The 25,123-nt window shown below is 41.0% G+C and overlaps 1 protein-coding gene across 6 annotated transcripts in view; it reads left to right on the top strand.

Moving 5' to 3' along the window:
- IMPG1 (interphotoreceptor matrix proteoglycan 1) overlaps window positions 1-25,123 on the top strand; it is a 78,001-nt gene that overhangs the window by 5,827 nt on the left and 47,051 nt on the right. For all 6 annotated transcript variants that reach the window (XM_033143277.1, XM_033143274.1, XM_033143273.1 and 3 more), the window contains exons 2-7: window positions 8,262-8,495; window positions 15,746-15,912; window positions 16,139-16,167; window positions 19,345-19,409; window positions 20,373-20,419; window positions 22,038-22,193. In XM_033143277.1, coding sequence (XP_032999168.1) covers window positions 8,262-8,495; window positions 15,746-15,912; window positions 16,139-16,167; window positions 19,345-19,409; window positions 20,373-20,419; window positions 22,038-22,193 — 698 coding nt within the window. The remainder of the gene's footprint in view (window positions 1-8,261; window positions 8,496-15,745; window positions 15,913-16,138; window positions 16,168-19,344; window positions 19,410-20,372; window positions 20,420-22,037; window positions 22,194-25,123) is intronic.

The raw sequence follows: 25,123 nt of genomic DNA, 5'->3' as shown, positions 1-25,123 counted from the left end.
TTCCAACCCAGCACCTTTCTTATTTTCCCTAGAGGACCAAATCCTACTTTGAACTAGCCTTCACACTCTTTCATAGTACAGTGGTACCTCTGGTTACGTACTTAATTCATTCCGGAGGTCCGTTCTTCACCTGAAACTGTTCTTAACCTGAAGCACCACTTTAGCTAATGGGACCTCCCACTGTCACTGCGCCACCAGAGCATAATTTCTGTTCTTATCCTGAAGCAAAGTTCTTAACCTGAAGCGTTATTTCTGGGTTAGCGGAGTATGTAACCTGAAGCGTATGTAACCCGAGGTACCACTATATAAGTTTGGAACTGCCTTATAAAGAGGCAGAATTTTAAGGTCAAGGCACGTAATGGGGGTTATGGCATTTATGTAGAGCCTGTATAGCTCTATACATTTGTTATGCTATCTGTTGGTATTTTAATAGTAAGATTCCCTAAGGGCCAGCTGCTTTAGTATGTCCAGTTGAGAGCTGATGAGTGGCTGCGAAACCAAACTTTTAGCAAGCTGTATCCATTCCCAGTAGAAGGGAGCAGAATTAGTCCTACTCTAGCAGCTTCAAATACACAGCCAAAGCTCCACACAAGCAGGAGCTACCCTTTTAACTTGTATTATCAATCAATACAATTTATTCAACCGTCAGTCGGTACAACTTGTATTATAAGAAAGGGAAAGTTCTGAATGTGAATCTTCCTCCCCCTCCATTGAACTGAATGGGAAATGCTGCTACTGGAAAAATTTGCTCAAGTTGTATAGTATGTGAGTGATATGTCTTTCTTATTCAGCCGGCAGACTCGAGTATTATTTCTTTGTTCTGTATTGCAATGTTCATATTATAATATAAGCATATTCTTGATTGGATTTTCCCATCTGCCACATTTAAATACTGATCTGTATTTAATTATTAAAGCTCCCTTTCCATCATTAGTTTTGCCTAGTAATTTAAACACAAGCAGTGCAGCAGCTGAAAATGTAATTCTTGTCCTTAGCTTGCTTGGCAGCATATATAAGAAAGCTAATAAAATTATCCACTTGATAATTTTTGGAAGGGGAAGTTGTCATCCAATACTGCTTTTGTCTCTGAATTTATGCAACTTTTTCCATTAGTAATTGGTCTACTCTAAAGGCAGTATGCCTTGCTAATCAATCAGGCAGTCCTGCCTGCATTTTGAAAGTATCTTATGGGACAGAAATAATTTGCTTTTCATAGCTTTCCAGCATTGGGTTGACCTTCAGGCATAGTTGTCAACCTTCCTTTTTTTGCAGTGGGAAACGGTGCTGGAATAAGGGAATTTCCCGCAAAAAAATGGGGAAAGTTGACAGCTATGCCTTCAGGATATTATTGCCCCTTCATCCAAAATTATTCAGATTTCAGCAGGTTTGTTTTATGCAATCACCTACAGCTGTTTGGTCCACATTCTACATTTTGTTAGTCTTCTATTTTACATAACCATATTATTTTTGCTTTATATCACACCTCATCTAGATCTCTGAACATTTTTGCTTTCCAATCTAGCCACATGTTCATGAGAGCCAGAGAGCAAGTATGAGGGCTCAGAGGGGAAAGGCTGTGAGATATAGGGTGAGAGGATTGGGAGCTCTTCTCAAAGTTACTTGTCCCAGAGAAAGGCACATCTTGCCCATGGATACCTGTGTAAGGAGTAGAGGAATTTAGTACAGGTGCTTTTCTTCTTCTTTTGGTGGGTCATAAAAAAGAACTACTGCCCAAGTGGTAGAAAAACTTACTTGGATTTATGTAGAAACATGATGAAATGGGTGCAAATCTATGAATTATGATGAGGGTGAGGTATTACATAGGGGAGGCCTTTTGCTATGGGTAGCTGTGACAGTGCCCCCCAACTGAGTCCACTAATTCTCACCAATTTCCTCATGATGTAATAACTCATTCTCTGCTCTCTCTCTTCGTTTTGAGTCTGCATCACTATGATCTATTTTCATTCTGTGTGTGTTTGTTTGTGATAGAGAGGTCAGTGGCATAGGCGAAGCAATCCTATGTAGGCCTAATTAAAAGTATGTCCTATAGAGTTCAGTGGGGCTTATTCTCATGTAAGCATGCATGCAGCCTTGTACTCAGTTCTTAGTGTCTTTGCAAGGGAGGAGGATGGCTCTTCCAGTTAGCTCTGCCTACTGTGATTCCCTGATTCTTCTACCCCTGGTGCCACCTACCATCAACTGTCCTTCTCTGTGTCCCACCAGTTTGAGCCTAGTCTCAGGAAGGAGTATGCAAACAACATGTTGAAGAGAATGAGATGTGAGAGTACTATAGAACGGTTTGTTGTAAGCAATAACATTAATCTATAAGGTAGCTGCCAAAGATTTGGCTAGTGTTCCCCACTACCAAAATATGTGAATTTCAGAAGCCCTTGATCTGTTGGGTCCTCAAGCTTAATTTTCCTACTAAAACAGACACACATACTTAAAAATTGTATTTTCCCACTAAATACACACACACTTTAAAATTGGAGCTAATTGTTATTCCAGGGACAGCTTTTGGAAGGAAAACAGTACTGGGAGAAGAGTTAACCTGTCTTCTCATGCTGTGGAGAGTCTTTGTCCATGCTGGTTGTGGAGGATCTGAGTGGTGGTTGTCAATGAATTTGTCATCAACCAATGAAACAATGAATACAGCACCAACATTGAGGGCTAGCTTGTTCCAGGAGGACTGTCAAAAGAATTTGGGTGACTGTGGCAAGGGGAAAGAGTTGTTAATAGAAATAATAGTGCCTCAAAAACGCACCAGTGAGTCAACATTTGTACAGAATTGCAAATAAGAAAAACGTTACATAAATGTTAAGTGATAATGAAAGGTCAGCGGTGTGTGACAGATGTCTGCCTATCTACAATTGAATTATAATTGGGGAGGGGTATAATATTTCCACAGCTGTCTTCACAGTACAGAAATCAGGAAATGCCTTTGCAAATAACCAGAACTAAGTAAAAGGGCAAAATTATCATGCTTAGCCAATGTGTCACATGCAGATACAACAATGATGGTAGCATAAAATATTTGTTATATGTGGCAAATCTGAGGCTAGAGACTAACTATCCATGCTTCTGAGTTTATTTGAAAATATATGTATTGACAAACTCATATATGTAGTGCTTCTAAAGAGAGAGAAGCTAGATGGAGCCGAAGGCTGACAAGTCCTGCCATTAGCTGTGGTGGGACTGAAGTAGAACAGAACGTGGTTACTCAGCAATGCAGAATACTCAAAAGCACTTCTTAAAACTGTTACTTTACAAATCCTAGAATTAAAAATGGATTCTAGGGCTAAATCCTGTCACAAATTACTAAAGCATGCTTACACCCAGCACAATTGAACAGCTGCCTCTCTTACTGAGAGAGGGAACTAAGCTGGCCTGCCAAGTGAATGTTTTAAAGTGGGTGGGCGGGTGGGGTGGAGGATAAATGGGAAATCCTTCTCAGACTTGGATTTTAATCCAAGATGGAGGATACTTTGGGGCTTGTGATACTTTCCTGTTCTTTGAGCTGCCAAAGTTTCCTTCTTGGGACAAGCCAGGTGAGCTCCATCAACACCCCTACATTCTTGCCCTGCTTGTGGACTTCCAAACAGCTGGCCACTCTCAGAGATGAATCTATATGGTCCGATTCGGCAAGACAAATTCTTATATCCTTGTCCTAAATTTTCACACAGTGTATATATGTGCTTGGTGCGTACAGATTAGCTATTTAATCCTGGAATTCTCATCTTTGTCACAAGCAATTGAATTGGAAGCTGTTGGTCCAGCACTGTGTTTTACAGCAAGGCCCTTTGCTCCTTTCTGATGTTTGAATTGTATTTGTTTAGTTGAATATAGAGAGCAGCCTTATGCAGAGTCAGGCCAGCTATGCAACTTGCCACAGTTCAGAGAATGGTTAAGAGTCAAGACACACAATGAGTTCTGCTACTATGGATTGTGCCCTCCCCAGGGAGAAAGCAGAACTACATCTTTAAAAATGATTTGGTTGGCTGTGGTATCAGGTGCAAATGGGAATGGATCGTCAACCCTGCTAATCAACTTCTGTTGACTTTTTAAAAAAGAGAGAACAGGTACAGTATATCAAAGTTCACCTGTCAAGGATTTGGAATTATGTGAAGCTAGGATGAGTCAAGCTTAATTGCCTGCAGAAGGAAAGGAAGGGAATTCATAGAAGTACAAGCAATTTTCATGTCACAGGACTTCTTAAAGAATATATTGTTACTGAGCAGCGATAGAGCTTGGCAAGCGAGATACTTTAAAAGGTGCTCAATGTGACGGCCTGCATTTTGTTGGTTTTGCTCTTTGGTGGAAAAAAGGTATGTAATTACTAGTAACTATATCTATGTAAATAAGATATGGGGGAGGGGCTGGTGAACAATGATCTTTCCAAGTGTGGAGAGCTTGAAGGCACTGGATATTGGGTTTATCTATTTATATTTTAGAAATGGATTGCAGGGGAGATACAATTACCTCACAAAGTAGGCGAATGTGTTCTCATCTTTCTATGAATCCTTTGTCTGGCTTATTTCCCCCTGGTCTGGGAGGGGAGGACATTGACTGTGCCTAGTGACGAGAAGTACATGAAAGATCACATGAGAGCAAGTATGTGCGGTGTTCACAAAAGTGATGGAAAATGAAACCTCTGGATGCTTCCTTTTTGACCTTTACAGCAAATATTTATGCCAGCTGCAAGGGACTGTCTTTGTTTAGGCCAAAGTTTCCCAAACTTAGGTCTCCAGCTCTTTTTGGAGTACAGCTCCAATCATCCCTAGCTAACAGGACCAGTGGTCAGGAATGGTGGGAAATGTAGTCCCAAAACAGCTGGAGACCCAAGTTTGGGAAACCCTGACTTAGGCATTTTTAAGGGGAACCAACCCCAAAAAGACTTGCGTTTGCACCATTTAAAGGTGCCAAAATGTAAGCACCACTTAGAAAGGTGAGGCTCCCAATTATTCATTTGCAGTTGTGGCTTTACCTGCCCTACACCTAACATCATGTGGGCATGGCTAAAAACAGCTTTCTGGGCATAAATTAGCCTGCAGGCCAGAAATCCCTCACTCTGGAGTGTTTGATGGGGACTAGGAAGGCCTGAGTTCAAATTTCACAATGTGTTAGTGAAAAACAGGTCTTGAATGAAAAAATAATAGATTTGTTTAGCAGGCCCAGGAAAAAACAACAACCCAGCATGAGAACTACATCATGTTGCCACTTTAATGAGGCAAGCTGAGACAGTTGTGTCGGGCACCAAGCACCATTCCTTCCACTTGCTTGCTTCACTGCCTGTACCAGCCATACTCTACCCATCTCTGTCCACCCACCTCATGAGGCTTTTTGCCTCCCTGTCTCATTCTGAAGAAGGGCCAGAGGTTTTACCATGATTGAGGAAGAGAGGAGAGGAAGAGAGAGAGAGAGAGAGAGAGAGAGAGAGAGAGAGAGAGAGAGAGAGAGGCTGCCAGTATTGATGGCAAATTAGCAATACAGTGGTACCTCGGGTTATTAAATTAATTCATTCCGGAGGTCCATTCTTAACCTGAAACAATTCTTAACCTGAGGTTCCACTTTAGCTGCTGCTGCGCTGCTGGCGCGCGATTTCTGTTCTCATCCTGAGGTAAAGTTCTTAACCTGAGGTACTAATTCTGGGTTAGCGGAGTCTGTAACCCAAAGTCTTTGTAACCTGAGGTGTTTGTAACACGAGGTACCACTGTATAAGAAACCAGCAGTGCAGTGAGGTAATTTAAGATCCTGGTTGTGTCCATGTGCAGTATACCAGTTGTAAAGCACATGTTTAAGACTTCTCTTCTGCCACCCCGCACTTGACCCAGTCTATGATTGCAACGACCTCTACTTTCCTGATAGATTAGAACCAAAATACCAACCAAATATAGCATGGCAACTCTGTTATTAAAAAAAATACTCTGAAAACGAACAGTTTCTGTACTTCACATTCGCTTAAACCATAATGTCATCTCCACAACAGGAATAAAATGTAGGAGAAAAGTGCAATCCCTTATGCCAGCCCTGCATGTTGCTCTGCCTGTTCTGCATGCTGGATCACAGAATTAACAAATAACAACTAACTAAATAAAAATAAGAACTTATGTGAATCAATTTAGGCCAGTGCTGGCTGGGGCTGATGGGTTCAGTATATATGTGGGACTTCAGGTTCGGAAAGACTAATTAGAAGTTTACAGCATAATCAAGGTTTTATTCCTTTCTTTCCATCCCTAGAATTGTAGAGTTGAAAGCGTCATCTTGTCCAGCCCCCTGCAATGCAGGAATCCTTTTGCCCAATATGGAACTCCAACCCAAGACTCTGAGATTAAGAGTCTCAGGCCAACTGAGCTATCAAGAAGTTGTTCCATACGTGCTTCACATTTGTGCCTTATGACTGAAAGGTTTTGTATAGTGCTACTTTTCCACTTTGGCAGTGCCTTGGTTCATGCACCAAGGTGGTGGTTTGTTGTTGTTGTTGTTTACAAGTCCCTGTCAAAGCCTTCCCACTTACTGAATATCTGGTCCTACTTCTTAAGTATGCTGTTTTAGCAAACTTTTATTTGTGTTTGATGCTCATTTTGCCTGGTCACAGGTTAGTGAAAAATAATTGATTGTTGATAGAAATGGAGCTGAGAAATATGGCAGAACCACATTGCTGTCTTCTCTTTCCTTGTCGTCAGTAAGATGTTAGAATCTCTCTCTCTCTCTCTCTCTCTCTCTCTCTCTCTCTCTCTCTCTCTGTGTGTGTGTGTGTGTGTGTGTGCTGCCCTTGCAACCAACACTAAGGTTTGTGCAAAAGAATAGTTCTGGACCAGACTCAGATCCAGGTGTTTTACTCTCTGTGTTCAAGAGCACTTGACTGTTCCCAGCTTGTGTGTTTTGAAAAAGACATCCATTGGAATGTTAATTAAGAAATTATGCAATAGTCCAATGCACAAAGGAAGCTACTTTTTCTTTGACATATTACCGGAAGTGTCACTTCCCCCCATTCTCCCCCCCCCCCCCGCCCCTGTCAGCTCAGATTCAATTCATTCAATTCCAAATCATCACAAAAAGCATATTTTCTCTCTTATTTTCTTTTCATCTATCTAACAACCACTGACATAATAATGAATGTTTACGGCTTTGCTTGAAGCTATATTCTTCATTTCAAAGAGTGAGAGAAAACTATGTGGAAACTGCTATGTGGAAACTTGTCATGCTCCACTAAATATTTAGCTCTTAGTTTTCCTAATATTCTTATTTTCTTGTAAGCTTGATTCTCTTGAAAGACATTTGATTCCTTTTCTCTGTCCCTTACTGAATTTGAACTATTTCCAAATGCAATTACCATCTACAGCCAATTCATCAGTATCTAAGTTAGCTACACACATATTGTTGTCCTCCTAGACAAATATTTTCTGCCTCAGAAAGTTTTCCAATTATCTACACATTTTACCATTTCCTTTTCATGGGAGGTCTTTAAACAAATATTGGGATGCTATTTACCTTTCCTTCTTTTAGGTTGCTTGTGCAATTAAAAGACAGAACTGCAAAAATGCTTCCAAAGCATCTTGAAAAGTTCATTTAAAATCAACATTATAATTTTTTTTAAGCATCAGTGAATAAAATTGAAAATATAATTACTTCACTGACTGCTCCTTCATTATCTCCATGAAACTGATAATGCAGCTTTTTTTTTTTGAGCCATTGAAATTCAAAGCTCATAATTTCCTTACTGTTAACTTAAAAATTCACATGCACCTTGAATTAGAATGTCATGTATAAAGTTGTGTTTGGCATAATATCTAGACTAGCAAATACGCTGTACAAAGTTCTGCTCTCATTTATTAAAGATAACTTTCCTGCATAATTTCCCACAAAAAGGATAGTGTCAACTTTCCCAGTGCTTTGGTATCTTTCATGAGCCAGAAGCAGATGCATGCTGGTAGGTCTGGGAGTGCCTGGAGTGCATGTGACTCAAGACAGCCAAGCATAAGCTGTTGAATGATGCAACAGGCAAACCCACTTTGACTTGAAAGTGAAGATAAATGTAGCACGGTGGACAGTAATGCATAGGTTAGACAGCAGATCTACACCCAGTTCCTTGTAACAGAGGCAAGTTATAATGAAACATTTGTCATGTTGTTGGTATTTTGAGGCAATAGTTTGTTTCATTATTCTTCAGTAAATGGGGGTTGACTAGCTACCCACAACCATCTGTGTACTGTATAGCATTTTATTGATGCATTTGTTTCTCTTTGTCTTTCCTTCAACAGAAACCCCTAATAAAATGAATCGCGGTGAAGCAAAACATCTTGCAGATGCTTCAGGGTCTGAAAAGTCAGAAAGAACAACTAAGAGGTCTAAAGTATCCACTATCCGAAGGATATTTGATATGGCAAAACATCGAACAAAGAGGTCTTCTTTTTTCCCAACTGGAGTGAAGGTTTGCCCTCAAGAGTCAGTGAAGCAAATTTTAGCAAGCCACCAAGCTTATTATAGGCTAAGAGGTGAGCATGCCACAATTTGATCTGCTTTTGATATACCATGCATTTATTTTTGTAACAAGTTACCCTTAACCTATTGGCCCATAACCTGTTGGCCACACTATATAAAATGAGATAATTTTTAATGTATTTTATGCTGCTCCAATCTCCTTGGAGAGAGGGTCAGGTACAAATGTGACAGTGTATAAGCAACCATTTATACTGAATCAGACAAAAACAATCTGCCTGGTCTTGTACTGTCAATTCTGCCTGCGTTTCATCTCTTTATAAGTAACCATGTAAACTCGGGGAAACCAAAATGGTGTCCTCAATATGATGCTCGACTACAGCTCCCAGAGGATTTCACAGAGGCAGCTAGTTGGCTGCTGTGGGAGATGGGACTTGATGAGTCCTTAGTCTTCTGATCCAGCAGGATTCTTGTTGTTTGTTGTTTTCTTATATTGCAGCTTAATTCTAGAGATGTTGTATAGAACCAACAGCATTCCAGAGGCAGCTTGCCCTCCACACACACTGAATCCTAGCTGTGTCACATGAATTTCTGGATGATGTGTTTCAGTTCTAGTAAAAGTAGCACAAGGTAGAAGTAGGATTCTTTCATGCCCTCCTGCATCACTTAGAACTATAGCTAACCTATGGACATCTGGAGGTTTGCGCTGCACTTGACCAAAAGAAGGGTGTTGGAGGAAGGTTTTCCAAGACACAGAGGCTTTTGAGAGACTGTTTATAATGATGTAGCCGCTTTGAATTTAAAGGATCCAGATAGTGTACACCTGCAGTCCAAGACAAATTTAAAAGTTTAGTGAAGCTGTTTGAGTTTGTCTGCTAAATACGATGAATGTTGTCCCTCTTCTGGAGCATCAGCAAATGCAGAAAAATTGTCATGCAGTTCCACATATTTCTGCATCTCTCATATTTATGTTTTGTGAGTTAGAGCTAAGATGTTCTGCACGAATGTTTGTAGAACGTATATAATACATTATCTTGAATAATTCATCAGCTGCAGTGCCATAGGTTTTGTCACACATGAGTTTTGCAAATGGGTTAAAAATGATTCATGCATATCAGGAACTTGTGGTGTTTACAGAAAAACTGCAAGCAGATAAATTTTCTGCCATTTATAGAATGGAATAAATCCAACCTAGATCTGTAAAAATGGGTGACTTCCCATTTGCCCAAACTGGCACCTGTTTCCTTCCAAATCTAAATACCAGAACAGGCAGCACTCTTACTGGAATCACAGGGATAAGAAGAGTATTGTTAACCATTCCCTTTCCAGCAAGATCCTCTCCCTGCATAGTAATTATTCTTAGGAAGAAAACAAATCCCTCTCACTGGTGCCAAAAGGAGCATTTTTTTCCCTTCTCAGCCTAATTATAGTCCTGGGAGGTAAGAGGGATTCCTGTCTGTATTGCTGTGTGTGCTGCTCTTTTTATGCTATGATCCCAACAAAAATCCCATCAAAATCCCCACAAGATGTGGTGTGGGGCAAGGAGAAGGCGTGACTGGGTGTGGCCTGCAGGTTGGTGTTCTCTGACTGCAGGATTTGATGCATGCTCTGAATGTTGGTTGGTATCATTAAACAAATAGTGATTAAGCAGGAGACGTAGTTCATCTGCCAAGGAAGAGTTAAAGCATCAAAGACTAGGAGTGTGTTTAGCATGGTGTGCTGGCATATTCTGGGTATAGCAACTTCAGTAGCCTCTGAGGTACTCCTTAGGTAGTGGTTTTACTCAGTGGTGCTCCCCTGTTTGTGGAACAGCCACCTCAGTGTGATGTTTCTGTCTCCTTCACCTTTATTTTTTTTATATCGTTGTATTGCCCTTACAGGGACGTGGGTGGCGCTGTGGGTTAAACCACAGAGCCTAGAGCTTGCCGATCAGAAGGTCTGCGGTTTGAATCCCCGCAACGGGGTGAGCTCTCATTGATCAGTCCCTGCTCCTGCCAACCTTGCAGTTTGAAAGCACGAAAGTGCAATGGAATGCAAATGAATTTGATGCTGATCAGAGCCCTTCATGTTTGAAGCATGGGAAGCCAAAAAAATTAAAATTTGGCAGAATATTTGTATTATTTGCTATTTTTATGTATAATTTGGAATATTTAATGTGATTTGATTGGATTGTTAGAGTGGAAAATTTAATAAAAATGATTTGCAAAAAAGAAAAGAAAAAAGAAAGCATGAAAGTGCAAGTAGATAAATAGGTACCGCTCTGGCGGGAAGGTAAACGCCATTTCCGTGCACTGCTCTGGTTCGCTAGAAGTGGCTTAGTCATGCTGGCCACATGACCCGGAAGCTGTTCGCTGGCTCCCTCAGCCAGTAAAGCGAGATGAATGCCGCAACCCCAGAGTCGTCTGCGACTGGACCTAATGGTCAGGGATCCCTTTACCTTTACCTTTATTGCCCTTACAAAATTCCCCTAGGCAGCTACCTAGTATGAACTAATGGGGATGGAAAAGAAAATTGCACAGTGATTAACCCTTTTATATCAGCAAGACTATTGGTGCAGAGATGGCAGCCTTGGAACTGCATTATTGAATTCACTGAGTCACAATGTTTGTTTGCTTCCTTGAAGTGACTGTTTTGGGCTTCCTTGGCAATTTCCCACTCAAATCTATGTTGAATTTGGTAACACCATGGCAACTTTTTGCAATCAGCTCAACAACATTTAAATCTTGCATCGCACCAGGTCCTATGCACCATTCAAGTTTCTGTCCATGGATGCTTATCTGGTTGCTTCCATGGCCAACTGTTTTAGGTTGGTCATTTAGGGCGCCTAGAAATGTTACCTCCTTTTCATCACTGGAACATGGTAATTGAAGTCACACATTATTACAACAATATTTCTTCCTATGGCTTCCTCCTTTATTTCACTCTACATCTCAAAATCATTCTGGATGTTTTCAACAGGGGATGGTGGTACCTTCCTAGTGCTAAATTACTCTTAGGGCCTTGTATTGCCTCCTAAGTGATTCTGTGGAGAAGTCCTTTTTGGATTTCTAGTTTGTTCGACTCTAAAGTAAAGAATGTAATGACACCTAATATGCCCTTTTGGCTTGCATTTTTATCCAGAGATAGCCATGTCCCATTGGCTTTCTCTCCACTTCACCATGTTTCTGTTTTGCCCATTATATTGATGCTCTCCTTTAAAATCAAGCACTTACTGGAAGGAAATTTTTTAAATTTTATTTGGAATCTCTTTCTTTCTTTCTTTCTTTCTTTCTTTCTTTCTTTCTTTCTTTCTTACATTCATTCTTCCTTGCATTTTCTCCTCTCTATGCAATCCTTGCCTATATATTTATACAAATGGATTTTTTTAAAAAAATAGCAAAATTAAATTGCATAGCAATTCTTGATTTTCGACTGCAGTTCTCTTCTCGCATATGGGATTGAGCTTTCTTTTTCAGGACTGTCTTTAAGGTATGGAGGTTTTAATGTCATGAGTTTCACAGCATCTAGAAACTATGCATTTCATATCCAGGTGAATATGGAAAGAACTTTCACAGGCACCTGTTATATTAGGGTTGCCGTATTTCAAAAGGTAAAATTCCTGACACCTGCAAAGTTGTTGAGCCCCGAAAATAGTGATTTCAGGCTTTTGGAGCTGTTTCTGCTGCTTTTTCCATCGTGTTGACATACATCCGGGTTTTTCCTGGCACCAAGCACCCCCTAGCCCAGGCATAGGGAACCTTCGGCTCTCCAGATGTTTTGGACTACAATTCCCATCATCCCTGACCACTGGTCCTGTTAGCTAGGGATCATGGGAGTTGTAGGCCAAAACATCTGGAGAGCCGAAGGTTCCCTATGCCTGCCCTAGCCAGCCTCAGAGGCACCATGTACCTCGGAAGCTTGTAGCCTGGGCTGCTGCAACAGACAGCTGTGCAAGGTTTTGGTAGGCAGAGACACAAGAGGGCATCAGAGAAGGGAGAGAAGGGAAAAGGGACAGAGGCCAGTGTTGCCCGCAGCACCCCTGACCATCATTCAAGGCACCCCAGGGTGCCATGGCACACTGGTTGAAAACCACTGTTCTGGGAAATCGCTCTAGCTGCCAGTTTCCTTCTCTTCATTAGTTTCCATGTTGCTTTTGTAGAACTCGGCAAGAAGGATGGAGGCATTAGAATTAGAATTACCGGTAGTTGGCTCTGCCAGTCATTGGCTCTAGCGCCACCTGCTGTTGGCTTCCTGCTTTCTGTCCCACCAGTTCCAATGTATACCAGCCACTACTGCCAGCTTCCTTTGCTTCTATACCCTCCATCCATTGTTTGTGGACAGGATATTGTGCTAAAAGCATTGGATCTAGGCCACCATTGATATATCTCCCTCCCCATCAAAAATAAAAAAAGAATAAATTGAAAATCGTTTTTGGCTTGGTTTTTTCCTCTCAAAAACTTCCCTCAGGCAACATATGTTTTGTCTGTGAAGTGCCCAGCTCCCTTTTAAAGCTATTCAAGCTGGTTTGTACGATATGGCAAAAAAACCAAACACTTTTCTTTTGTTAGGAATTAATTAATGAGCTGGTGTAGTCTGACATGCACACATTCATTTATGAACAGCAGGTTGTTAAATATTTGTGTGCACGTTAGTCCTCCTTTTTGGAGCTTGTTGTATTTGTAATTGCACGAGGCTGCTGACAGAGGCTGAGCAGAGGGGACTCTTGGAACTCTTCCTTGCAGCCATGAGATTTTACCCTACTGTGTGTTTGTTCTGAAGCCTCATCCCAGCCTTATTAGTTTTGTGTGTTTGCACGTGCTCGCTTTTATTTCCCCAAATGATACAGAAGCCAGCAGTTGTTCCACAGCTGCGATGGCTGTTATTTTCCACCAGTAGCTACAGTTTTGGCATGCGGTTCAGTTAGTTATTCAGCATCGAGAGGGAGCACTTTAACTTTTAACAAATTAGAGCCAATGTACAAAAGAGGAGAGTTGTTTCCATGGGGACTATACATCAAAGCAGGTTTTCTTTTCTTTTCCCTGCAGGGTCATTTGAATCGACAACAAATGAAGTAGGAATATAGATGCATAGGACCACAGTATAACATTTATGTGTCAATAGATTCTTGGGGGGGAGATAAAATGTACGCTAGAATTGGCATTATCTATGGCTAGATTATTTCCATCTGTGCCTAGGCAATTCTTTCTGTGGAACAACAGTTTTCCCTTTTACCACAGGATCCTGATCCAGCTTCAGTAGCTTGGTTACTGTTCAAATGTAATGAATGAGAGGGCATGCCCAGAGAAAAACACTTTTTTTTCAAAAATACACCATTTCAAGAGCATTTTTGTATCATATTGGTAGTCCTACACTGTAAAAGGCTGCAGTAGGAACCATGAGGATCAGCTGATAGGTAACCATCCTTTCAATAAAATGTGAATTTTAAAACCATTTGAAAACCATTTCAAGCATTATCTGGGCATGAATGTGAGGAAAATACTTTACTCCCAATAGGAACCAGCCATAGTCACCTTTCTTTATTGCAGCAGCGCTAGGAACTGGTTCTGGTGACTAGCTTTAGATTTTATAGGGTACAGGTATAAATCACTGTGAAATCCTGGGGTGGGAAATAGTTTTGCAAGGTCTAGAACAGGATATAAAAACTGGATGGGTGTATATACTCAAATGATGGTTCTGTAGTATCGCCACCAAATATCTAAAAAGCTATTACTTGGCCCATAGCACAGATCTCTTGTTTGTAGGATTTGTTGTCACCAATTCGCCCCACCTCAATCAGCACAGCTTTTTGCAGACAGCAGTTTCAACTATCCAAATCACTGGTTATTCAGATGCCAATACATGCGCAACTTGCACTTGCCCTTCAAGGCACTTTCTTTCCCTCAAAGAGTTCTGGCCACCATAGTTTACCCCCTCACAGAGTTACAGTTTCCAGCAACCCATAACAAAACTACAGTGCCCCGAATTCTGAGGTAGTTAATGTGCTTCAAATGTGCACTAAATATGTCTGGTGTGTACAGAGCCTTAGAGTAGCAGGAGTATAAAACATGTCTCACAGAGAGTTACCAAGTTGACATATTTATTGCAGCAGAAGCCTGTTTGATTGAGGTAAAAAATCAAGAGGAAAGGCATTTCTCATTATTGTACTTGCCAGGGTATTTCCACCTGTCAATGTAACTTTTAAAAGCCACTCTTTGGAGCCTGCTCTTTTATTTGCTACCATCATACTTAGTACAATTTTCCTGCCATAGGTCCGGTTCTTCCAACCACACATTGCCGCTTGATCATTTCCCCAACCGTTGAAGTTTTAAAAAATATATATAATTTTTTTAGATCACCCCAGCTAAAGGAGCCAGCAGTTCAATAACCACCCCATACCCATGATTTTCACTATTGATTGATCTGAAGAAATTAGTGCTTCATGACTCTTAGTTAACATGTTCACCTCCTAATTATTGCTGAGCAAGCTGCTGTCCTTTCTCTGTGTCTTCCCTTTGGCTGAGACCTCATGATTTTCTGAAACATTTTTTTAAAAATCATTTTGGGGAGATGGACCACGTAGAATTACAGTCACAAAAAGGCATTATCACTGGGGAAACAAAGTCTATCGTTCGGTGTAAGTGGCTTTACTGTAAGCTTTATTGAACAAATAAATAAATACTTCTGAGTAACTCCTACTTAAGTGAAATGCCCTTCCAATGTATATTTATCAGGCTAATCTTTCTATGCACATCTGGCAAAAACACGACTGTTTTGGAAGACATTTGATTATTTTATTGGCTTTGTGGTTTTATTTCTGTTCCTCTATTACTGTTTTTTGATATATGAATGTTGTGTGTGTGTCCATTTTTAGTGGGTATTTTTTGGTATTGTGTGACGTTCTTATACTGTAAGCTGCTTTGAACAAATGTGGAAAAAAAATTAAGAATGAAATAAACATATGAGGACTAGTTCTGACTAAACATACTTATGAGCATACTGCACATTTCTTCCCAAAAGGAAAAAAAAAAGGGTGCTGGGGGTTAGCCTAGCTTTGAAGTTGCTAGACCGTTCTAAATAGAGAGGCCGCCAGTGGTCCTTTCACTTCTCAAAAAAAGGTAGAACTAGGAAATGATTGAATGAGCTTCAGAGGTTGGGGCATTTGTGGAGCAGAGTTCCATGTAACCCACCATTTAGCTGCATATGTGAGACAGACTGAAGCATTAGTAAGGGATCAAACACCTTTAAGTCTCTATATGGGTGCTATTACTAAATTAAGATTACAGTTTTTGCCCAGTAAAGTGTAGGCATTCTTATTCTGTTTTCTCAGTCTGCCAAGAAGCTGTATGGGAAGCCTTCCGGATCTTTCTGGATCGGATTCCAGATGCATCAGAATACCAGAATTGGGTTACCGCCTGTCAACGAGACACTTTCTGCATATTTGACATTGGGAAAAATTTCAGTAATTCTCAGGAGCATCTGGAGATAATTCAACGGGTAAGACCTAAAGACTGTGTTTTCTCACACAGAAGAATGTCTCTTTTAAAAGACCAAGGCACATTAAAAAAAAAAAAAAGATTTAAAGGTCCATGGTGGAAAAGAAATGGCATTAGACTGAATCATGGAACAATGAAAGACAAAAGAAGTGGCATTAGAGCTTTCCATTTTGTGGTGGAAGAAACTTGCAAGTAATCTATTTTTCTCTTTTTAAATCTTTTTGCAGCGAGTAAAACATAGAACCTTCCAGGACAGGTAAGTAAACCAAAATAAGAGTTCTCTCCAGTTGATGTTCCTGCCTTTTGTAACAAAAATGTAAAAGGTATGTAAGGATTTTGAATGTCATATAGCTCATGTGTATGACATATATTTATTACACCTGCTACAGTTAAGAAGAGTGTAAAAAATCCTCTGAGTCTGATGTGTCCGTGAGTGACTCCCTCTAAAGAGTGAGTGATTCAGAATCACACTCTGTTCATAAATAATTTGATCCACAATCCTATCCGGGAAGATTTGGGCATTAGCTATTGTAGGCTGAAGATCTTTCAATCTCCAAAACGATTTCTAAATAGACATAATGCAATATTCACAGGAGAACTGAGACGGATAATGTCAAGATTGAAGTCATATAAAGTTATTTACTTCTCACTGTATATTTATTTGTTTAAAATTTCATGAATTTTTCAATAATGTTTCCTGTTACATAAAGCATTCTGTAATCTGGTTTTTATCAACATTTCCAAATTCAAGATGTCCAGTCCAAACCATTTTTAAACAGTACTTGTGATCTTATACGATCGGAGTAAAGTCTGGCTACGAAACCCCACAGATTCCACTTTCAGCAGAGTGTGAAAGTTGGTTTATAGGTTTCCTTTTCACTGGTTCTCATGACTAGAACACTTGTGTGAGCTGTTAAATGTACAAGAAAGCAGGAGGGTGCACGATAGGAACAGGACCTCTGCATTCTTGTGGCTTCAACCTGAGCTTTAGTGGCCACCAGATCAAGCAGAAAGAATTCTGAGAAGACCTTTTGTTTGGAAATATGTTACTTTAGATACAAGTGTGTTCTTGGGGATCTGGCCAGTTATAATCTGAGAGAGAGAGAAAAGAGCATGAAGCCCTCTTCATTCGTTCATTCTTTCTGATTGCCAAACTCTTTTCTCCTTACAGTCCTCCCCTCCCCCTCACTCCAAGCATTTCTCCTCTGGCAATGCCATAGTAATAAGAGGGCATGCTTTAGATGCATAATGTCCCAAAATAAGCCTCTGCATGGCACCTCTAGTTGAAAGATACTAGGTTGCAAAGGTAGAGAAGACCTGTGCTTGAGAGAATTTGGTAAATGGATGTTTTAGAAAGGGTTGACACCCTAAATTAGAAGAACGTTTAGCTTGTCATAATGTAAGACGAGACCCTCAAAGAAGGAGAACACATAGATTTCCTGACTTTCATCTATTGTGTGGTAGCCACATGAGGTGCTATGTCAGGCAGAATATTGGAACAATTCATCAGAAAGGAAAGGAAATATTTTACCTCAGTGAAAATGACGCCTGTGGTTGTTTGTTGTGCCACTTATTCGTTTTATTTACTATTGCTTCTACTACTACTCTTTTGAAACTGGATCAGTTTTGTAGAGGGCAAAAAGTACCGGTAAAGGAACAGCGTGAATGGAGAAAAATTGAGTTATCGGACCAGTTCACGCATCACTATAGAAAGAAACAGAAGCAGTCTTTTACATTGCCTAAAAAATAACCCTGACGAGAGTTCATTACAAGTGCAAACTGAAGTGAGGCTACATTTGGTGCACTTTGTATGTGAATCGGTTTTTCCTTCTGAGGCCTTCACACCATTGCCTCACCGTACCTTTCTCTGCTTGTTTTCTGTTATACCCCTTTATGACCTTCGCTCCTCCAACTCTATTAGCCTCAGCTTTTTGCTCTCTTAGAAGCAGGCATAGCTGGCAATGATGGAGCTGGTTGTTATCCCTCACCACCCCCTGTGTCTGAGCTCCTTTTCTGACTATGAGAGCAGAACCACCTTTTTATTTCAAATCCCTCCTCAGAACCCACTGGTTTCCTAAGGATTTTGGTATAACCCCTTAATTCCCATCCCCAGCTTTAAGCAAGTCCATGTAATATTAAAAGCACGATACCATCAAACATTAAAAACTTCCCTAAACATGGCTGCCTTCAGAGGTTTTCTAAAAGTCAGTTGTTTATTTCCTTGACATCTGATGGGAGGACGTTCCACAGGGCTTTGGATTTCACACTTCTCTGAATTTGTCACTGTAGCTCTTGGTTTTAAGGACATACACACAGGGGTGTCTTAGCCATAGAGGCTACTGGCACAAGGCACCACGGCCTGGAAGGCACCTCCGCCATGCCACGCCACGCCACGCCAAGAGCCTCCTTCCTGCCCCACCAGCAGTGCCGCTCTCGCCCACCTCTTCTCAGGCTATTTGGCCATTGCGGGGAGGCCGTCGGTGAGCCTTCCATCAGCGCAGCAGCCAGGGCTCCCTGGACGGCAGCGCCACTTCGGCCAAGGAGGCGGAGCACAGCTGGCAGCATCCCCGCCTGCCGCACTGCGCCCTCCGGCTGCCTGCCACGCCCGGCCCTCTTGCATGGGAAATGGGGAGCGCCAGATGGATCTTCACACCACAGCGCCAGATATGCTTAAGACGGCCCTGTATACACATTTTAAATGTTTATTTTAGGATAAAATGGAGGGAACTCGATATCACAGTAAACATTGCTGGATGGAACAATCACCTGTTCTGGGGATTTCCCCCACCCCCACCTTGAGCCAATTTTGGGAGGGGGGGTAGAGGCGGGGGAAAGCAAGTTGTGCAAGTCCTTTGTGTAGGACTTCCACTAATAGGACTCATTAGTTGAATCTCACCCAGTGTGTTTAGAAAATTCTACATTGAGATAGAAAATGTATTTAAATGCATTTGTGATAAAGCATATATATATATATATATATATATATATATATATATATATATATATATATATATGATTTTTTTGTATGGATTTGTTAAAAAAAAAACAGAATCAGGATGGAATTAACTTATGAATAAACAACTGCAAAAATGGACAGAGACCAAAAACAGACTGATTCATTCACGGATAGTGTTGTTGTTGTTGTTGTTGTTGTTTTAATTATGGGGGTATTTAGAAACATTTATTCCATTATTTGGGCTGTGTCTATAAAACTAAGGCACCTGCCCAGCCAACATAAGCAGTTTTAAGTTCCATTGATGTAAGTGCAAAGGAGAGTGAAATAGAAGATTCATTAGCCTATTGAGACCAATAGAACTTTAGAGAATACCTTTAGTTGAATCAAGGCCTTAATCTGTATGTCAAAGAGGAAAGAATTCCTGTTCCTTTCATCTTTGCTGCATAATTTACAGTGTTCCTTATTTCTTTCTGATAGAAAAGAGGAAATTTCTACAGAGAAAACTAGTGGCAAAAAAATTGAAGAACCTTCTGTTGCTACAGGTAAATTAAAAGATGCCATATGTGTCTATCCATTAACCCTGAGTATTATTGTTACTTGTTGTTCAGAACTCTGAAATATAATGGGTGTCGCAAGTGAAATATGCTAATGGCATATTTTTGGATTGTAAGTCTCATATCTTTCCCTTAACTACAAACTAATCTTTCAGTGCTTAAACCAGAGCATTTAACTCTGCGCTATTCATCTTGTTTCTGCTGTAAAATACTTCCCAGAAAAGCTGCTGCGGTTTGCTAAAAGAAATAATCAGGCAGGAAACTGGCAACATAGAATTTCATCTGGATGGGGTTTGATGGTATGTTGTTGGAGGTAATTCATGCAATTGCCCGAATGGCTTTCAAAAAGTAAATGGCAGCATTGAAGGGGCCATTTTGGAGTGTGATCCTAGCAGGGACATAGGGGGTTCAAAACCTTTGCCCCCTGCTATGGTTCTCGTCTGTGTTGGACCCCTCCCTCTGTACCTGCTAATTGCATTGAAATAAAACCTTCCACTTGCACCAGCAGTCTTTCTTCTAGTGCAATAGTAGGTACAGGGCTCCTAATCTGGATTGGGGCTGCAGCAGAGGAACGGAGGTTTAAACCCCTACAGTCCCACTACAGTCAAGCTCCTGATCTGAATTGGGGCCCTTATGCCTACCAGTATTTACTTCAAAACATTCTTTACATAATTGTTAATTGCTTGAATGGTGGCATGTGTCGTTTGGCCTTTAAAGTGAAGTTCTATCTCTATTAACTCATGGTGAATTCAGTGCGTAATATTGTCACCCCAATCTGTGCCTTTGTTTCTCTTGAATTATATGCACCACAAGAGGTAAATATATGTTTTAATTCATTGCTTAGGTTCAAATTGGTTCTGTTATTTTGCTAATTCGCATTATTTTCTTCTTGGGCAAAGAAAGAACTCCCACACCTGTTTTTAACCCCTCTCTACCTTTTACTGCACACAGCAGCCCCTACAGGCCCCGTTGTCGATGACACCAAAGCTCCTGTGAAGGTGAGGTCACATTAACATTCAATATCGCTAGCCAATTGCTCTTGGTTTTCTGACTCAGTGACTTGTGTGCCATTAGAGAAACCCATTAGGTTTTCTCTATATTCACTTCAGTTATGATGTAAATGTTGTATTAGCGTCTCTCCTGTGAGCTAATTGTGAATGATGCTTCCTGCCCACACTTGTGGAAAATAATGGTCATTTGAAATGGCTTTAAAGCAAAGGTTTCACCCACCAATGTTAATCAAGGCCTTTTGTCCTTATTGCATAATCCATTCCCATTACACAAACAGAAGCCTATGCTTTGCTAGGTGGGAAAACAATCAAAGTTTTCTTTTCTAGCTTCTTGGAATGAGGGAAAAGGCACTGAGGAAGCATTGGTCAAGGGGAAAGCCAGCCAGGAATTCATGTAAGGAATACTTTGAAATACTGGCTGGTATACACAAAGTAACCACAAAGCCCTGAGCTGAACATACCTCGGTCCATTGTATGTTGCAGTCAGGACTATTCCAACTTGCCCCATGCCATTCATGCAATCATTCTAGAAACCTGTATGTTTAGGGTCATTAGCAAAGCTGTGTGCATTTTGTGATGTGCTCCCCAATAGCCCTTTCATAGAGGATGCTATAAATCTTCTGTTGTTGTCTTCAGACTCACCAGAGCATCCTCTGTGACATTACAAGTTATCATGGGATGCACCTCTCGGTTTTTGCAGCATAGCTGGGCAGTGAGGGAATGAAGTATTGGGATAGATGTTATTTAAACTTGCATATTTTTTACATCCTGTCAAATGCTTACATCTCATCATAATCATCACAGTAGCCCTACCCACCAACCCAAGGGAAGACCCAAGCAAACCAGTGGCTGGCATCAGAACCACTAAGGGCACCCTACTTGGTTTATTCTTGGAAAAGTCTCCGCTGAAAATAGCAGTGACTGGTACTTCTCCTTGTTGTGATGCTGTTACTGATTGTATCAATCTAAAACTGGGAGATGTTGCTTCTATGGGGATTTCAGAACACTGGAAAATACAGACATTTGCATGCTGACAGTTTTCTAGGAAGTTGTGATTAATATGCGCATATTCATATTCATATACACATAAATATTCATGATTTTAGAGATTAGTGCTGTATCCAGCCTTTTAACACAAAATCAGTTGGTGTAGATTCTGTGCCCAGTTATTTTTAAATGACATGTGCATGCATCTTTAAGAAATATCACCCAAAGTTTCTTTAAAATATAGAACTAAATAATGTTAGTGAGTTCTGCAACAAGATGATGTAGTGTGGAGTGCTTCTGTTGAAGCGCAAGCCTGCCATACCATTTTCCAGAGTATTCTATTCCCCTTCTCTGGTTTTCTGTTTTTCTTCTCCTCCTCCTCCCCAAACCCTTTGACTTTTTCCTCCTTTTACTTTGTCTCCTTTCCCAAAGTTTGTGTGTGCGCGCGCACGCGCTTCTGCTAACCTCACAGGTTAATAATACCTCTGTCTTGTGTGTGGATAGTGCTGTTTTGATCACATAAGATTGGCAGTCAGATAATGAGTTCACTTTCAGTATACAGGATGTTGGGTGTTGCCCAGGTAGGATGGCAACTCATTTCCTCTTCTGTTTTTCTCAGGAGCCAAAGCCAGAGGTCCCGAACATAGTCCCCGAACGTCCTGTGGAGCAGATGGTGGAGTTCAGTGTGACCCTCACTGACCAAGAGTATACCCCAGAACTGAGTGATCCTGCATCTCCTCAATACCAGAAACTAGCTGAAAAATTTCAGCTTCAAGTAAGAGCACTGAGTTATTCAATGACAATACAACTTACGCTTGTTTGATTAGAAGGTTGGTTTGGTTTGGGTTTATTTAGTGGGACATTATAGACAGTGATAAATAAGAAAAGTGTCTGTTGTCTGCTTTGCTGTGTGTTGATATAGAGTAGTGAAATTATTTAGACTGAAATCTGTGGGAAGCTGCTTAGGTTTGTGTTTCCTAAGTAGTTCAAATTTGCAAGGAAATAATGAAGAGCTCAATCCAGGCAAGTTAAGCACTTTTAAACCTCATTGATTTGATATGGGAAGGTCTTGTGCTTTCAGCAAATGATAAGCAGTCCCACATTTCAGTGGGGAAGATGCATCAGTCCATGCCAACTGTTCAGTCCACATGAGAAGTTTTTGTACATGTGCATGCCAGTGTCAAATCAATATCAAGATGCCAAGCTAAGTAAAGAGCTTTCTGCCATACAAACTAATTAAACCTTGCTAAAACCAATGACTGGTGTTTTTAAAGTACATAGGCACTGTGTCCAAGAACCAGGTTGCTTGATAACCCAGCACCAGAACCTGAACCCACATTTCACAGAAACAATTTGATGTTCTACTACCCTGGACCACACTAGCTGTCAGGAAGCAGTAACAGTGACGACATTCTGGCCTTATGGTAATTGCTCTTTATATCAGTTGGAACCTCAGTTAGTTTAAAAATTCAATCATTCAAAATAGAGAACACCCCTTGCTCCTAACTCTTACATCCAACACTGCAAAGGTACCCTGCACAATTTGTGAGCCATTAAACCAACAGCCATCCATGCAGGGGTGCCAACTTGAATAAAATATTGTGGGGGCCCAGGTAAGCCCTGCCCCACATAATTGATCAAATGATGCAATCCACACGCACCATTTGAATGAGAATGCCCATCAACCTCGGGGGGGGCAGCCCCCTCAAATATTTTCTAATGGGGTCTGAAGTTCCCGTGGCCCTAGGAGTTGGCTCCTATGCATCTATGGTTGCCTAGAGATTCAAACTTCCTGTTTTGGTTGCCTACCTGAGACTGCAGGTTTGAAGGGGGAGGTGGTCAAGTACCTGAGAGGCCCCACAATATGTGATTGGTTGGTTGCGTTCAGGGTTTAATACTTAGGTGTGCTCAAATTATATGAACTGTACATTCTCTGTTGCTGTTTATAGACATGGTGGCAGGAGGAACTGTGAGGTGGTGTTCATCTTGTGGGGTAGAAATGATGTGGCCCTGGAGAACCCCATGTTGACACACACATTTACTTCATCTTTAGATGTATCAGGGAGATCACAAAAGTGATTGTGTCAAGCTGCTGCTTAAAACTTACCAGGGGAAAAGGGGGTGGTTCTTCATAATCCCTTAGCTGATGCCTGTTCATGCATTTTAGGAAAATTTGGTCTGGCAGGAGACATCATGTGTGAACACGATGTAGTGTTTTCCATTGTCGAGCCCAGCCTTTGGGATTCCTTCTCCCTAAATATGACAGATATTGACCTTACTTGTATTTTGACATCTGCTAAAGACATTTATTTCACCAAGCATTTGCTGATCTCTCTCTCTCTCTCTCTCTCTCTCTCTCTCTCTCTCTCTCATACACACACACACACACCACCCTTCATCTGAGGATCAAAGGTGGTTTACCATATAAAAACACAAAAAAATAATTAACATAATAACAAACAAAACAAAACCCTCCCAGTTTAAAAGGCCATAAAATATTTAATTAACCAAAGGCCTGAGAGAGGTGGAGTTTTTTCACCTGGCACCTAAAGGTATGCAATAAAGGTGCCAGACCAGTCTCCATGGGGAGAGAATTCCACAGGGAACCATTGCAGAAAAGGCCCACTCTCATGTTGCCACCCTCTGGACCTCATGTGAAGGGACCAAATGAAGAAGGGTCTTATGATGACCACAGGGTCTTGATTAGCTGCAGGAGATGTGGTCCTTGAGGTATGGCAATGCTGAGCCATCTTGAATTGGGCCCAGAAACTAATTGGCAGCAAGTGCAGTCTTGCCCCCGGTGAGCAACTTGGCTGCTGAATTCTACACCTGCTGAAATTTATGAACTGTCTTCAGAGGCACCCCCCACGTATAATGCATAGCAATAATCTAGCCTAGAGGTTACCAAAACATAGATGACAGAAGTTAGGCTATCCCTGTCCAGATGGGATACAGCTGGGTCACCATCCGAAGCTGATGGAAGGCACTCCGTGACACCAAGGCCACCTGAGCCTCAAGTGACAGCAATTGATCTAGAAGTACCCTAAAACTATGTACCTGCTCCTTCAGAGAAAGTGTAGCCCCATCAAGAACAGGCCACCTCTCATCCATCAAGTCTAGGAAACCACTTGGTGCCTCGGTCTTAGCTGGATTGACATTCAGTTTGTTGGCTCTCATCCAGTTTGTTACTGAGGCAAGATGCTGAGACCTTTAGAGATGTGTTTTCTATTTTTTCTGATGTGGATTGCTGTATTTCATTTACTACTGTTTTAATATTTTCTGTAAACTGCCCTGAGATTTGATAATGAAAGGTGGCATATGAATATTTTAAATAAATAGACAAAATAATAGAACTATGTGTGCTTGTAAAAAAAGAGCAAACAAACAAACTTAACAGGAAGATGCTTCTAGCTCAAATCCCCTGGGCATGTTCCGAAATGGTACAGGCCTATGAGAGGCCTATACCACTGTGCTGCACTCCTTCTCCTCAGGTGGTTTAAGCATCTGTTCCCCCATTGCCTGCATCCCCTCAGCAGCAGACTATAGAGATACCCAGTCAGCAGAGAGCATTAGTCGAACTACACACCATTAGGAAAAGTCATTTGAGCCTCATCAGGAATTAATGGACAGTACTTTGTAGCGATTTCATTTCAACAGTAAACCTAATGAGCAATCTAAATACGAATGTAGAATGAAATTAGCCAC

Source organism: Lacerta agilis, chromosome 3, assembly GCF_009819535.1.
Source record: "Lacerta agilis isolate rLacAgi1 chromosome 3, rLacAgi1.pri, whole genome shotgun sequence".
In the NCBI taxonomy this organism is placed as follows: domain Eukaryota; kingdom Metazoa; phylum Chordata; class Lepidosauria; order Squamata; family Lacertidae; genus Lacerta; species Lacerta agilis.
The sequence above is the reverse complement of the archived record's forward strand: the minus strand, read 5'-3'. Positions and strand labels throughout refer to the sequence as shown.